Raw genomic sequence first — 14,105 nt, 5'->3', positions numbered from 1 at the left:
TTTTTTCCAGGACTGTGACTTGCACTTGCACAATCAACAACTGGAAAAGTGCCAGGTTCTAAAAGTAACTTGGTATCTTTTCATGAGAATGTTAGAAATTATACTTCAGACTTGAGTGAAATGAAAATTTCAGATGAAAAAGGAGCTGCTGAGAAAAGAACAATGACTCTGATTAAAAAGAATGTCTGTCATGATTCTGTATACATAAACGCAGCTAAGATTTTTCAAGGCATCCATAATAAAAAGCCAAAGGATAGAATGTTAGTGCGATATGGTGATGACTCAGTATCTCCCATGCTGATTCTTAAAGATGAGTATTCCCAGCGTTTATCTTACGAACTAGCTTTCAGTGCTCTGAAATGTAAGTACAAAACTTTTCCAAGATTTGCCAGTAGAAATGATGTGGCAGAGAGAAGTATATAAACAAAAACTATGTAGTTTCTGTCTGATGACAGAGATTTGGGTAATCTTTTGTAAACTGAGTAGTAATTTACTAGTAGATTAGTAGTATACCTCAAATATTTAAATATAACTAAGTGTTGGTTATGTTTTATAGAATCAAACATTTAAAATCTGTACTTTTTCTTTTAAGGTAATTAGTGTTGTTACTGTACATGAGTAAACTTTCACTTAATTTTTATGATGTTCGAACTTTCAGATTTTTCTCTACAATTTTGTAAATATTTGCTGTTCTTGCATATAATTTAGTATTTCATAGTATAACTTGTCAATGTTTTCTCTTTTTTTTTTTTTCAGATCAAGATCTCCTTGAAGAAATACTGCTAGATAGTCATGTTTACCCATGTCATTCAATAGTAAGTGAACATTTTATTTTATTTCAGATGGTTCTTTACATACGGTAACCTGAGATCAAAATACTTCTGTTCTTTTTCATTAGTTGTCCAAACTTTGAATCTCCAGTCTTCTAGATGAGCTGTTAGTGAGATTTTTTGGTGTTGCATCCCAGTGCTGGGAATTATCTTCAGAGAAAGAAACTGAGAGCGAACCATAATGCTTACTGCACTGTTTTACTAGCTGTGCAATGTTGTCCGTGAGCCAGGAAAAGTCACATAATAGGATATCAGCAACTATGGCACTTGTCCAGGGAGTTTGACTCTTGGATTCTGCCTATTTCTTGAACAATACAAGGTAGTTCAAAATCTTGTTTGCAAGCTCCCAAGAGCATCCTAACCAATCCTGCAGGCAAAGATCTTTTTGTTCTCTTCTCCTTCATATGAAGCTCTCTGTTGAATGCAGTGTATGACTTGTCCAGTTTTACTGAGTACAAAGAGCAAGGATTGCCCGAGTACAGAGACTGGGGCTTTTGAAGAGCAAAGAGAAGCTTTTGGATTCTAGTTTGGTTCCCCTTGTTTTTACACTGAATGGTGATTTGGATAAAATAAAGAACAGCACTCAGCGCTTTCCATCCCACTTGAGTCCCCTTGTGAGTGGAAAGAGTAGAGTGAACCATAGCAGACAAAAGAAAACACTGAACCTAGGTTTCATTTCCTGGGCAAACTGTGTTGTGAAAAAAAAAAATCTGGAGAAGGCAGAATAACCTGTTATTTTATCCTGTGGTGCCTTTGATACTTTTTGATAATTACATTAATTTGAACTGATGATAATTGCATAGATTGATATGATCAGGCAGATGATCCAGCAGTAACATTTGATTTTCAGCTTGTTTTTGCAAGGTGATGAGACTTAAGCAATTACATTTTGTGTTTGATGGTGTGCCTCTAGTAACTTGAGTTTTCTAGCTTGTATCACTCATACTTGTGAGAAGGTAAGATGTATCCAAGAGTAATGGAAGTGCTGGTAATGCCTGTCTTTAAGAAGGAGTTGCTGCCTAAGTTGAACATTTAGGCATGGGAAAGAGATTTTTACCACTGTTCTGAATGCTTGTAATGTAATGGCTTGAGCTCATCAGTTACTATATCCAAAGAATCCTATGAAAGAAACTGATAGAAAAAAGTGTTTCATTGGAGTTGTTCTGTGTCTTACACAGCTTGATATGGTACTTTTTTTTTTCCAGAAATGAGGCAAAGTGCCTTGTTCTCTATTCAGCTGTTCTTCTGTTGCAGCCGGATGAATTAACCAGCCTGCTTCTTGTGATGCTTTATGACCTGCAAGACAGAGAGTTTGAAGCACGAGTGACATCCAGTGAGGAGGAACCTATAGCAGAAGTTCGAGAAATAGAGAATTTTCTATTCAGGTACATGTACTAAGAATTTTGTTGTTGGCGGTGGTATATATTAGCAGAAATACAGAATTTTATAGCAACTGATTTTGAATATTACAGATACCTTTTATCTTGAAATCTTGCAAAATTTGTTTTAATTTTTGATGAGAAAGTGATTTGAAGGGAAACTTTCTTACTCCTGTAATACGAAAAACACTGCTAACAGCGTATATTGCAAATTATTTTACTAGAAATAGGTAGCTTATTCTGTAGCTCTTGAAACTACTTTCATATAATTTTAGGAAAAAATAAATGAAATATTTAGCAGACATTCATAAATATGTCTACACTCGTTCATAAATTGTACAGTTCACTATACATTTGCTAAATATTCATAAATACATTGCACAGAAGGCATCAATGTGTATCATAAACGTTACACTCAGAAATGTGAATGTAAAAATGTGAATGTAAAAGTCAAGGGCCAAAGGGTTATAGAATGGAATAGCATTCCTTTATTTAGCAATACTGCTATTATGAAACTTTGTTAAATACATATTAAGTAATTAGAGGAAAAAAAAAAAAGACAATACGTAAAATAAACATTTTAAGTAGTGTTCAAGTGAACATTTCCTAAGTCTGCTGCCATTTTTTAGACAGAATTGTACTGCTGCTAGATGTAGAATAGCCCTAAAATTTCACGAGCATCCTATGTGCAAGGTGTTTATGGAGGGCAGGCAGTGATATACCTTAACACTAATAAATTTTATTTGTTTTGAAGTATCACACGTCAAAAATAGGCATAAAGCTTTTGGGAACAAAAGACCAGAAATATTTAGTCTGACACTTTCATGTAATAACAAAACCACCTGCTGGCTGCCATCACAATTCTGTCATTTCTCTACCTGGTTAGAGGTCACCTTTCTTTATGCACGTGCTTATATTTCAATCACTGAATGTCCAGCAAAAGTGTGATTATATTCTGTAGATTGCAGTTCCAAATCCATACTTTCTCTCCCCCTCCACTTTTTAATATTTTATTTTTTACAACTTTTGGAGACTTGTCTGCCATAATTCCAGGCCTGTGTATGCTCAAAGACAGTAGTCTCAGTCATACTACTCTACAGTAAAATACCTATACCTATATATTTTCTCTATGAACTTGCAAAGCGAGATGTCGCTGTTGGTTTCCAAGCAAGAGTCTGTTTTAACAGAAATATTACCTGTAAGTAGTCGGTGCCAACATTTTAAAAAACATAGTAAGCTTATGACTATATTTTTTAGGTTTAGGATCAAATTGGCAGCTGCACTGGCAAGATGTCGCATCAAGTATGATGCTCTTTCAATTGAATACTTTCTACCAGAAACTATAAGGAAGCATGAACAAAGAGCTTCTGCCTTGCCTTTATGTGCTTGGATAAATACACTGAAGACCAGGTAACATCTTAAAAGTGTCACCTAATATTTTAGCTTTTACATACATTATTGGATAGTTTGCTGCACTCTTGTAAAATTTCCAGGCTAGTTGATTGCTGATAATTTAAGTTTCTTATAAAAGTCCTGCTTAGTAGAACAATGTTGGACTATGCTGTTTGTTTTAAAGTTTTATACATTACGCTAACTGTATTAATGAACTTCCATTAATGAACTTCCATTAATGTAAATGGAAGATACAAAAGATTTGTTATAGACTATTGATTATGTGGATATTCACCAAATGAGTAGTTTTTTTCCTGACTTGATCTCCCTACGAGGGCAAGTAAATTTCATGAAGAAAAACAGAGAAACTTTTAGTAAAAAAAAAAAAGACAGGTGCTATTTAAGGTTTTTTCCTACTTAAGCCATTCTGTGCATATTGGTATAAACAATAACATTGGCAAAGGGTGCTAAGACAGATAAAATACTTCAAAGCAGTGTTTATTATGTAAAGACTGTGTCAACTACTAATGATTCTTTTAATCATCATTCACTGTGACATCAAGTGTGTGACGCTGGTGTTTCCAGTCTCGTTATCCATTCTGTTATACAAATAATGCATTTTATCATGTATTCAGGAGTTTTCAATACTTTTGTCTCGGACCAATATTCTATGCTTATAGGTGGTTATGGTTTTCTTAAGATAAAGTGTCTGACTGCAATCTTTCACACTTTAGCTCAGACTGAGATTTAATGGCTGCAGTGTTGACCCTGCCTTTAAAACATCACGTAAGCTCGTAGCACTGTTTAGAACTGCTTGTTCAATGTACAAGTTTTTGGTATATATGCCTTTAAATCTTCATGATATTTGAATTTCAAACTTCAGCATTTATGCCTTTATTACATTCACACAAGGATTACTTCAGATAGTAATTGTTAAATTCATTGGCCAACTGGGATACATTGAAAGCAATTGAAAGAACCAAGCAATTCTGGCAGTAAAATTGTTACAGGGTCTCCTGAGCTCAAGGACATATCAGTGCTTTGAATCATTCTCTGGAGACACACACGTCCTTCTTCATCTGTGTTATCGCACTTACTAACTTAAGAGTCAAAACAAGAACTTCAAAGCCTGCAGTAGTGTGATTTCCCCTCCTATGTCACATAGTGCTACTATTTTACTTGTGTGTGTGTGTAATCTATACAAACGTTTTATACACAGATGCAATATATGTTTTACACAGCCACAGGTGTAGAGATGTGTACACCAATGTAGACATTAAAGAAATAAAAGTCAGTGATCAACATCAATGCGAGTTATGTTGCTTATGAAGGTGGTGTATATTTAATGGTCAGAACTGTATGTTAACAGCCTTCAAGATGTCTTCAGAGATTTGAAGAGTAAGGGATTCACTGAAGTTGAATCTATGTCAGACTTCAAGGGTTATACTTACTGTTTGGACCAGCATTGCCACAACGTTTTGTTTTTCCCTTCCTCTCTTAAAGACGAACTGCTTAATTTAGATCTATTTGCAGATTGCAAACTCTTACTGCAGGTGAGTTGGTGCCACCCTTGAGTGAGTAATATGAACCTGCAAAGCAAAATGATGCTTTACATTCAAATAAGGTCACGTACTGTGTGACTGCCCTATTACATCAAGCAGGCAGAAACATACTCTGAGAAGCTTTTGGACATGTTTAAAAATCAGAAGTTCAGAAACAGATTCATTTATTAAGATCTGCATGAAAATACTAGTACTCATAGTTCATAATTAAAGTAATAAAATGTTGTAAAATTAATTTTAAAACTGTCAAAAGTGATTGAAAATGTGGCTGCACTTCTGAAAATATGAGGCAAGTTTCTGTGTAACTCAGTACACTATTCCCACTTAGAAGATGCCAGTATGCAAATATTCACATTCTGTAGCTGAAGAGGAATATTATGAATATTTCTGATGGGATAATGACAAACAGAACAGAATAATTCGGGTTGGAAAGATCATGCAATCACAGGAATCATAGGAAGGTTGAAGTTGCAAGGGACATTTAAAAATCCAGTTCCACCCAACCTGCCATGGGCAGGGGCACATTGCATGATCACATTGCCCAAAGCCCTCTGATTTAAGTGAAATTTAGTGATTTTTGACTTAAGATGCTTGATTTTGTCTTCTTAAAAATTCCATATTAGCAGCTATATGTGATTAGTTCTTTCTTCTCCTCTCTTTTCTATTTATCATGAAAATAGTGAATTAATTTCCTGATTTGGAAAAGAAGATTGGTGCTCAGAGAAACCCAGATAGTTGGTAACACTGAATTTTTGTGTCACTGTTTTGTAGGATAAGTCTCGCAGCATTGCTGTACATTCTGTACAGGCACTGTTGAATACAGATGATGACGTTATTGTGGCTCACCTGGGCTCCCACCTCACCGTCGCTCATATGTCAGCACTGAGAAGTCACAGCACAGCCACAGTCTTTGTTTGTGGTGTAAAAACTTCTGCAAAAGCAGCTGAACTGGAAGACTTGTTCAGTCACATGGGATGTAAAAGTATGTGTTGAAACAGTTGGTATGCAGAAGGTATTGTAAATAGATTTTGATAGAGTTTGTGATAACTATAAATGGGTCATAAATCTATCAGAATTTAGAGATCCTTCTTTGAAGGTTTGGGAGGGTAGTAATAGATTTTTTTGTCGTAGAGTGAATTGACAACTCCTTAGCTACAATCAGGCTCAACAAGGTTGCAGATTAGCCAGATTCCTGAAATGTTACAAAGAAGTTCTCCACATAAGTAGTTCCTGTGTAATGGCTGGGATCTGCAAACTGTGGCATCCGTGTATCTGGTGTCTTTACTGTTGCTTTTCAGGTTGATTTTTGCCTGTTTCTGAGATTGCTAATTTATACATTTGTCCAGTTTACCCAGAGGTTGTGATCAAACAGTAACAAGATGGCCACCAATTAGCAATCTCTTCAGTGGAAGATGCTAAGGCTTAATCCCTCAGTCTGCCTGAAATCAGTGGGATGCTGGGGGGTCTGGTCCAGCAGGCTGTAGCTTTGTGGAATTTTGTGTAACACTATTGTCTCTTCAACCCCATCACTTTAAAATTAGGCAGGCTTGCTTTAGGACCGAACTGCTGAGTTTCAAACCCCTCACCCCCCTTTTTTTTTATTTCAGATATTCAGTTGTTATATGAAGACTTCACTGAGATTGAACCAAAAGATCCCAGACTTCAAAATGCAAAAGTTATTTTGTTGACACCACGGTGCTCTGGACTCAGTTTTAGTAATCCAATAGATTTTATTTTGACTGAACATGGAGGTAACTTCTGATACCATAGCTAATGCATGCTTTCTGGTAGGAATATTTCCTTAGGTATTGTGATTTGAACAATACAGCTGCTCTGATAAAATGCAATCTTTTTACACAAAACTTCCTTTAAACTACTATAAAAGATATATTAATGACTTGCATAATTCTCTGTGTGTGACGTATATGCAGACTACAATGGAAAAACAAAAGAGATTAATGTATAATCAATTACTCAGATTTTTCCATAGAAAGTGAGTAGGAATGTATTTGTCCTACCTTAGAATTCTTAATAAGAAAACAAAATCTTTCTGTGTGGCACTGAAGGGTTAGGAGCATTTTGTGAAAGCAATTTCCAGTCAATGGTATGAAGTTTGAAGGTTGTTCTGGGGAGAAGAGCATATATTGCCTTTCTTTTCAAGCAAAAAGACAGCAAATTTATGTCAATATACAAGTATGTAACTTTTTATTAATCACACTCCTTTAATGACTATTTATAATACTCATTGTTCAGCTTCCATTAAACAGAAACAAAGAAGAGGCAGCAGCAATTAGAGGTAAACTTGACAAGGAAAGAATTGCTTAGGTACTCTCGTGGTACTGTAATCCATAAGGCCTGCCTTCTCGCTGTACCAGCGACCACCAGGTCTGCTACCAAAGTTTTTCCGCAAGCAGAATGTTAAGACAAGACCAAGAGCAGCCATGTTAATAAATGACAACTTTTTGCATTTAGATGCAGGATTGCTGAAAGACCTCTACCAAGGATCTGTGTCTAAGGATAAACTCTGTGTTCTCGCTGAGAGGCAGCTGAATGAGTTGATGCATGCAATGAAATGTAAGTGTGTTGGCAGTCAGTTTCCTGAAAAGATTTTTTTATACTGTCAATTTGATTGTACTGCAACTAGATTTATATTGTTAAAAATACACCGATTTGTCTGAGTTAACAGTAGATGTTTAACCTCCAAATAACGATTTGCTCAAGCTTAAGGGTTTTTGTGTTGTGATATTTACCAGCTATTAATACAACAGCCTTTGGGTTTGCATAAACAACTGCCTGAGTCAGGCTCAGTTTTGGCTAAGTTGTAAATGTAGTCCATCATCAAACTGCCACTTTCTTCTGCCTTTCCTTTAGCAGATGTGTGAAAAGACAGCCCTGAATTTGTGCTGAAATCTGCCAGTATTTGAAAAGATTTCAATTGTTAAAAAGCTCACGTGCAGGAGAGTGTACTTTATTGGTAAAAATAGCATACAAGCATCATTTTCATACTGGTTTTAGTCCTTACCAAACCACTGTGTATCGAGGATTTTAACATTGAAATCTTTTAAAATTTTATTTTGTAGTTCAAGTACAATCGATTGTTTACTGCACTTCTTCAGTTTACCCAGAAGAGAATGAACAAGTCGTGCAAAAAGCACTGGAATTTGGTGTGAAAGGAAAAAACTAAAACCATTCAGGTATGTCATGAGTACTTTTGTCTATGGAAAACTTGAAGTAGCATAGTTCTTATCCAAGTCCAATCTGTGTCTTGTATTAGATTAACAATGTCATCTTCAACTGCCTCTGATTCCATTCTTTTTGATCTTAAGAGATACTATGTAGTACTCCTAATGTTTTCATTTATTGTTTTCCCCCATTAGAAGAGAACAAAACTAATTTAAGACAAGGTGGAGACTGGAAGTCAGGGAATTTGCTTGTTTGCACCCAGCTTCTGACCTGGAATGATCAGTTCCAAAGGAAAAAGGAACTAAGTCTTAAATTGCAAGAACAATAGAAGAATGTCAACCTCTGCTGCTCCATTGCTTGTGTTTGTATTCAGAGTGACTTCGGGGAGGATATAGGGATCAGGCTGCATTACCAAAAGCATCCTGAATAATCATAACAGATACAAATATGTATGAAAAAATTGTAATTCTGTTGTGTCTGTAATGTCTATGAAGAATTTACTGTATGGAGGAGGAAGTAGGAGGACCTTTGAGTTCTAAGGTCTCTGAGTTATTTGAATGTAAACAGTATACACATTCATTATTTATATCACAGAATTAATTCATTAAAAAAAAGAGAGGTGTTTTTTTTCAGGAGCGTTGATTTTTTTCTCCAGAAAAAAAGTTCCCCTTTGTCTAAGACAAAAACTTCCCATAAGAAAATTTCTCAGAAATGCTAAAACCTCTTCAGTGTTTTGCAGAAATATCATGAAACTTGTCACATCACCACCACATAACATTTTTGCTTTGAAATACTGGATGATCACAGATAATAAGAAACGTAAAAGTGCATTGGATTTTTTTGCAGAACTCAGCAAATTTGTGGCTGAGGATAGGTGAAACTTCATAAATGATGATTCTAGAATTAGTTCATCCTTCACTGTCATGCACCGATCTTGGCTTTTTGTCCTGGTACCACGAAGGTGCTGGCAGCCAGTGTAAATAAAGCAGTAACAGAATGTCATAAATGAAATACAGTGTGATCATGCTTGTCTTAAGGTGAAAGCTCAAGCTTTCCTTATATAAGTATTCTTTATCATGGTTCCTCATGCATTTCTCTTAGCATGTGGTAACTCAATTTACTAGAAAAATACAGAACTCAGAAAAATTCTGAGCACCTGTGCTGAGAGTATAGCAGCTCTGAAAGAAACAAGTCATGCTGATAAAATGTCCTGTGGGATCATCACAGATACTCTTCTGTCTTGTGACAGACTTGTTCTTGGCCTTATAAACCAAATCACTGCTGTCTGTTTTGTAACAGCTGGGAATTGCTGGAGTGTAGGGGGAATGTGGGAAAAGGAGACTTCCTTCCTTCCTTGTTGATACATCTCAAAACAGTAAATTGGAAAAAAAACCAACTGGAGCCCTGGTTGTTGAGTATGGCAAATAGGATATTTAACTTACTTACATAAATTATTTATTAAGAGATACGCTTACTTATTGACTCAAAGTCAACCTCTTTATAATTTCTATGTACTGCTGAGTGCCTTCAGAGCATTCCCAAGTTCCTGGACAATTCGATTATCCAGCTATGGCAGACTCAAGAAAGAATGTAGTTCTTAATTATGTTGATATACATTCATTATCTGGTGGTTAATGTAATTTAATATTGAAAATAACTCTAAAATGATTAATTCTCATGTCTTGAGTAGCCCTTTTTTAAAAAAAAAAAAGAATGAACATAGGTTTTATAAAACTTTCGTTTGCAACACACACTTTACAAATCACTTTTAATGTATCTGTGTTTTTTTTCCTTGTATATTCTTATTTCCTGGTCATTTCTTTCTTTTTGTCAGAGTGATTCCTCCTGTCCTTCCTGAATGCTCCAATCCAGAGTCCTGCACTGATTCTTTTTTCAAAATAGAACCATCGGAAATTTCCAGCGGCTGTTTTCTGGCTGTTATAGCAAGAGAGGTAAGAAAACTAAAATTTAAAATCCTCACAGAAGAGAACAACTGTCATTTTCCACAAAAAGAATGCATAAATGGAACATGTGAAAGTAATTAAATAAACCTGGTTGATTTTTAAGATTTCTTGAAAAGACCAAAGAATTGGTGAGCAAAGCTACAGCTTTTCTAGGAGTACCTCTAATTGAAATGTGCACAGCTTTTCCACATGTACTTTCTTTCTGGAGCAGTTGTGGGCAGAGGAATCTCTTTATCTAGGTCGTTGCAAGGAATATTTTGGAGGAAATGTTTGTATCAAACCTTGGAATGAGCTACACAGCTTGGGATTAGACTTGTTCTAAGTGGTGTCTAGTGAAGTTATTGGTTAGGTCTGTATGTATCATCAGGATGTGCCAGTAATGCAAGCAGGCAGTGTCACCAGTATGGATTAAGACTGCATTGCAACTTGTATTAAATGGATAGGAATGTCTCCTTTCTAAACTAAGTTATATGCAAAGCCTTAGCATGATTTCCTGAGGAAAGACCTTAGAAGGATGATTTGCATTTCTAAGTGTCAGGCTTTTCCTCTTGTGGCTGAGAAAAGTAGAACTTTTTCACCAAAAAGGGGGGAGGGGCTTTCCAAGCCCATAACGTTTAAATAATCATGCTGTGCAGACATTCATCTACTGAAGTCAGAACTCATTTTCCTCTTCTGGCCCATAGAGGGCAAAGTCTCCGGAAGCAAGTGTTCAGACACCACTTCACACAACAGTCAGGTCCTTTACTTATTAAGAAAACAGTGATTCTGCCATACCTTTGTTGTGGAGTAGATATTGGGGAATCTGGGCTTACCAAATTGATTTTACAGCTGTTTCTTCAATTTATTATTGTTTCCTTTGAAATTTGCAGACAGACTCTTCTGAAACTGTATCCGCTAAAGATGTTTTGTCTAACGCTGCAGCAAAAGGACTACTACTAGACAGCATTCCAGGTAAATCAAAGAAAAAAGAGAAGCAAGAGAAAGTAACACAGCGTGCTCATACTCGCATAGAGCCGAAGACTGCTGAGGTCCCTCACCCTGAAGCTGTATCTAACAAGAAAGCTGCAGTTGTAGTATCCAAAGTTGAAAGCAAACGAAAGAAAAAGAATTCCATCCAACCAAGCGGTCACACTCAGCTGAAGAAACCTACCATCAACCCAGTTTCAGACACAGGTGTTCCTAAAGTGCGGAAGCAAACATCTGTTGTCAAGGTGCACCGGAAGCAGACACAAACTAGAAAGCCACGTGCAGAGTGTAGAAAAATGCTTGCAGTGAAGCTAGTGGAAATTGTTTTTCCTCCAGTGATATCACCATATGGATGTCCGCAAGGAAACCAATCCAGGATGCCAGCTCATATCTCTCTGCTCCAGTCCAGACAGAGGAATCGAAGTTTGAGGGAAGCTAGAGAACCTCCTCCTGTGTCTAAAGTGGTCAAACCAACAGTGCTTAGAAATTCTCAATCAGGGCTGTAAGAATCTTCAAACTTTCTCCTAGCTTTTTAGAAAAGGTAAAGATTCCTGTATATATTTATTCATGCATCTAGATTGCAATATACCTTTATTCATTAGAATCTTACTGTGAGACTAATTCTCAGATATTTGCATGGAAATAGCTATGTTAGCCATTTAAAACCAAAAATTACATTTTAAAGTAAATGCAGCCCAGTTGCATAAGGCTGATAAACCACTGGGGGAGTCAGGTGAAAAATACTGCATCTTTTTGCTATAGACTTTAAAATGACAAGTTACAAAATACCGTTTTTGTAATTTACCTTTTGGACTGTGACACAGAGAAACTAAGCCTTGCACAGTAAGCAAGTTAGTTCAGTTTTATCTCTCTCAAGATGGATGTGAATTTTTCTACAAACAGCTGACCAAGTACATTTGAACCCATAGCCTTTCCAGTACCAATTCCTTTGGTTTCCACTCACAGGTGCTTAAAAATATTATAAGGGGAAACTATATAAATATTACGATGCATTATCACGTCAGTTCAGTATTTTTAGTAACATCAGTCTATATCATAGCAGCTTATCTGATGTGGAAAGAGCTATTATCCAAGTAAGTTATTTTTATAAATAGTGTAACTATTTATCTGAATAATGACTGAACACAAGGACCGAACAAGTTTGCCACTGTTCAGAAATCAGCAGTGGGAATCTAACCTGTTCCCTGTTGCTAACAAATGCAGAATAAATGGTGAATATCTACATTTCTCTTCTAATCTGAGCACAATGTAATAAGTGACTTAGTATTAAATATGGGCAGTATAAACAGAAAAAGTAATTCAGGAATTGTTAGCAACCATTCGTTATGACAGTTGGTAACAGTTTATTCAGTGTAAACACGCCAAGTGTCAGCAATATGCTATGGAATCTTAAGGATTTAGACCCATGCAGAGAAAATGTTTTAACATCTTTATTTTCTTCCTGTCCACATCAGTCAACGTAGATGGATGAGTTTTAGAAGAAGGGATGTATTATACCATCAGGATAGAGAACTGCTTCTTCTTCATCAGATAAATATTACTACTTCACTGAATCAGTGAAAAATTCTGTTCATGTTTTTAACCAGAGTCGCCTGTTGTACTCAAAGGTATCACTCACCTGCAGTACATCTCTGTGAGTAACCTATGCTCCTTACCTGGTCCAATAAAAGGAAAAGCTCTGTTTTTGTTTCTGAACAAACTTACCTAGACCTGTTTGTTTGCAGTGTATAGAAATGGAACAAAAACTAAAAATCCCACCTTCTTTCAAACCACCTCCAAGGAGGATTCTACGTAATAGACAAAAGGAATGGAAAGTAGGCTTTGTTTGTTTTTTAATATGGTTGTTACATGCCTAAAAAAAGCTTAAGAGATTCTTAAATTAGAGAAGTGAACTTGAATATTTTAAAAAATGGGGATCAATGTCTCTCATTTATTAAATATTGATTAAAATGACTCCAAAATGAATGTGCTTTGGGCTTACGCTTGGTGTTCCACACTTGGCCTTTTATCTTGTTTTGAGGGAGCTGAGTCCTTCAGATGTTATGGAGACCAAACCAGTGGTGGCCTTGATATCTTACCAAGAATATAAAAGAACTAGCAGCGAAGATTTTAGTTCAGCAGGTTTACCAGCTTGCTTGGTGAGCACTGAACATCACCTGCTGGCAACATCTGGGACTGACTTCAACTGGCTTGTGGATAGGAGCCTGAATGCTCAATTAAACACTTTTTAAAAATAAAGTGTAGTAAAACTGTATCATATATAACTAGTTCTCAGTATCCCAGTTAAGTATTTGTAATTTTCATCTAGAAGCCATTGATTCAGTTTTATAGATACAAAAGCCTCCATGGCACTGCTACTGACTCTAAACAGCCATCATATATTTTTCCCTTTCCTTCAATTTGGAATAAGAAAAGAAAGAATATCCCAGTTCCATGGACCAGCAACAGTTGAGACGATTATTTTATGCAGCCAAATTTATTCTCAGAACAGATTACATTTAAATGTGTAGAAGTGGACAACAGCAGGGGAAATTGCACTTTTCAGCATCAATTGGGTGCTATATGCAAGGCTGAGCTCTGCTAATAACCAGTGGGTGTGGGTCCACCTACTTTTGCTGACTGTGCAGCACAGGTTTTTAGCAACATATGAATTAACTTGCCCAAGGAAGGAATAATGGCTTAAAGGCTGAACCCACTTAAGCTGCTGAAATAAAAAAGCGCTGTTTTGCATGTGTGCATTACCAACAGCTGTACATCCCTAATAAAATAATCACCTATGAAATACTTGATAAAACTAAAAGTGAAAAA

At 36.2% G+C, this 14,105-nt stretch overlaps 1 protein-coding gene across 1 annotated transcript in view; it reads left to right on the top strand.

Moving 5' to 3' along the window:
* The window catches only part of NSUN7 (NOP2/Sun RNA methyltransferase family member 7), a 15,461-nt gene extending 2,623 nt beyond the window's left edge, over positions 1-12,838 (top strand). The window contains 13 exon segments of the mRNA XM_031553151.1: positions 11-361; positions 757-815; positions 2,085-2,215; positions 3,467-3,619; positions 4,971-5,154; positions 5,935-6,145; positions 6,771-6,914; positions 7,636-7,737; positions 8,244-8,336; positions 8,339-8,357; positions 10,181-10,298; positions 11,180-11,817; positions 12,752-12,838. Coding sequence (XP_031409011.1) covers positions 121-361; positions 757-815; positions 2,085-2,215; positions 3,467-3,619; positions 4,971-5,154; positions 5,935-6,145; positions 6,771-6,914; positions 7,636-7,737; positions 8,244-8,336; positions 8,339-8,357; positions 10,181-10,298; positions 11,180-11,782 — 2,058 coding nt within the window. The 5' untranslated portion in view covers positions 11-120 and the 3' untranslated portion in view covers positions 11,783-11,817; positions 12,752-12,838.
* Positions 12,839-14,105: the final 1,267 nt, after the last annotated feature.

The sequence above is a fragment of the Meleagris gallopavo genome, chromosome 4, assembly GCF_000146605.3.
Source record: "Meleagris gallopavo isolate NT-WF06-2002-E0010 breed Aviagen turkey brand Nicholas breeding stock chromosome 4, Turkey_5.1, whole genome shotgun sequence".
Lineage (NCBI taxonomy): Eukaryota > Metazoa > Chordata > Aves > Galliformes > Phasianidae > Meleagris > Meleagris gallopavo.
Note: the sequence above shows the minus strand (reverse complement) of the source record. Positions and strands in the feature narration are given on the sequence as shown.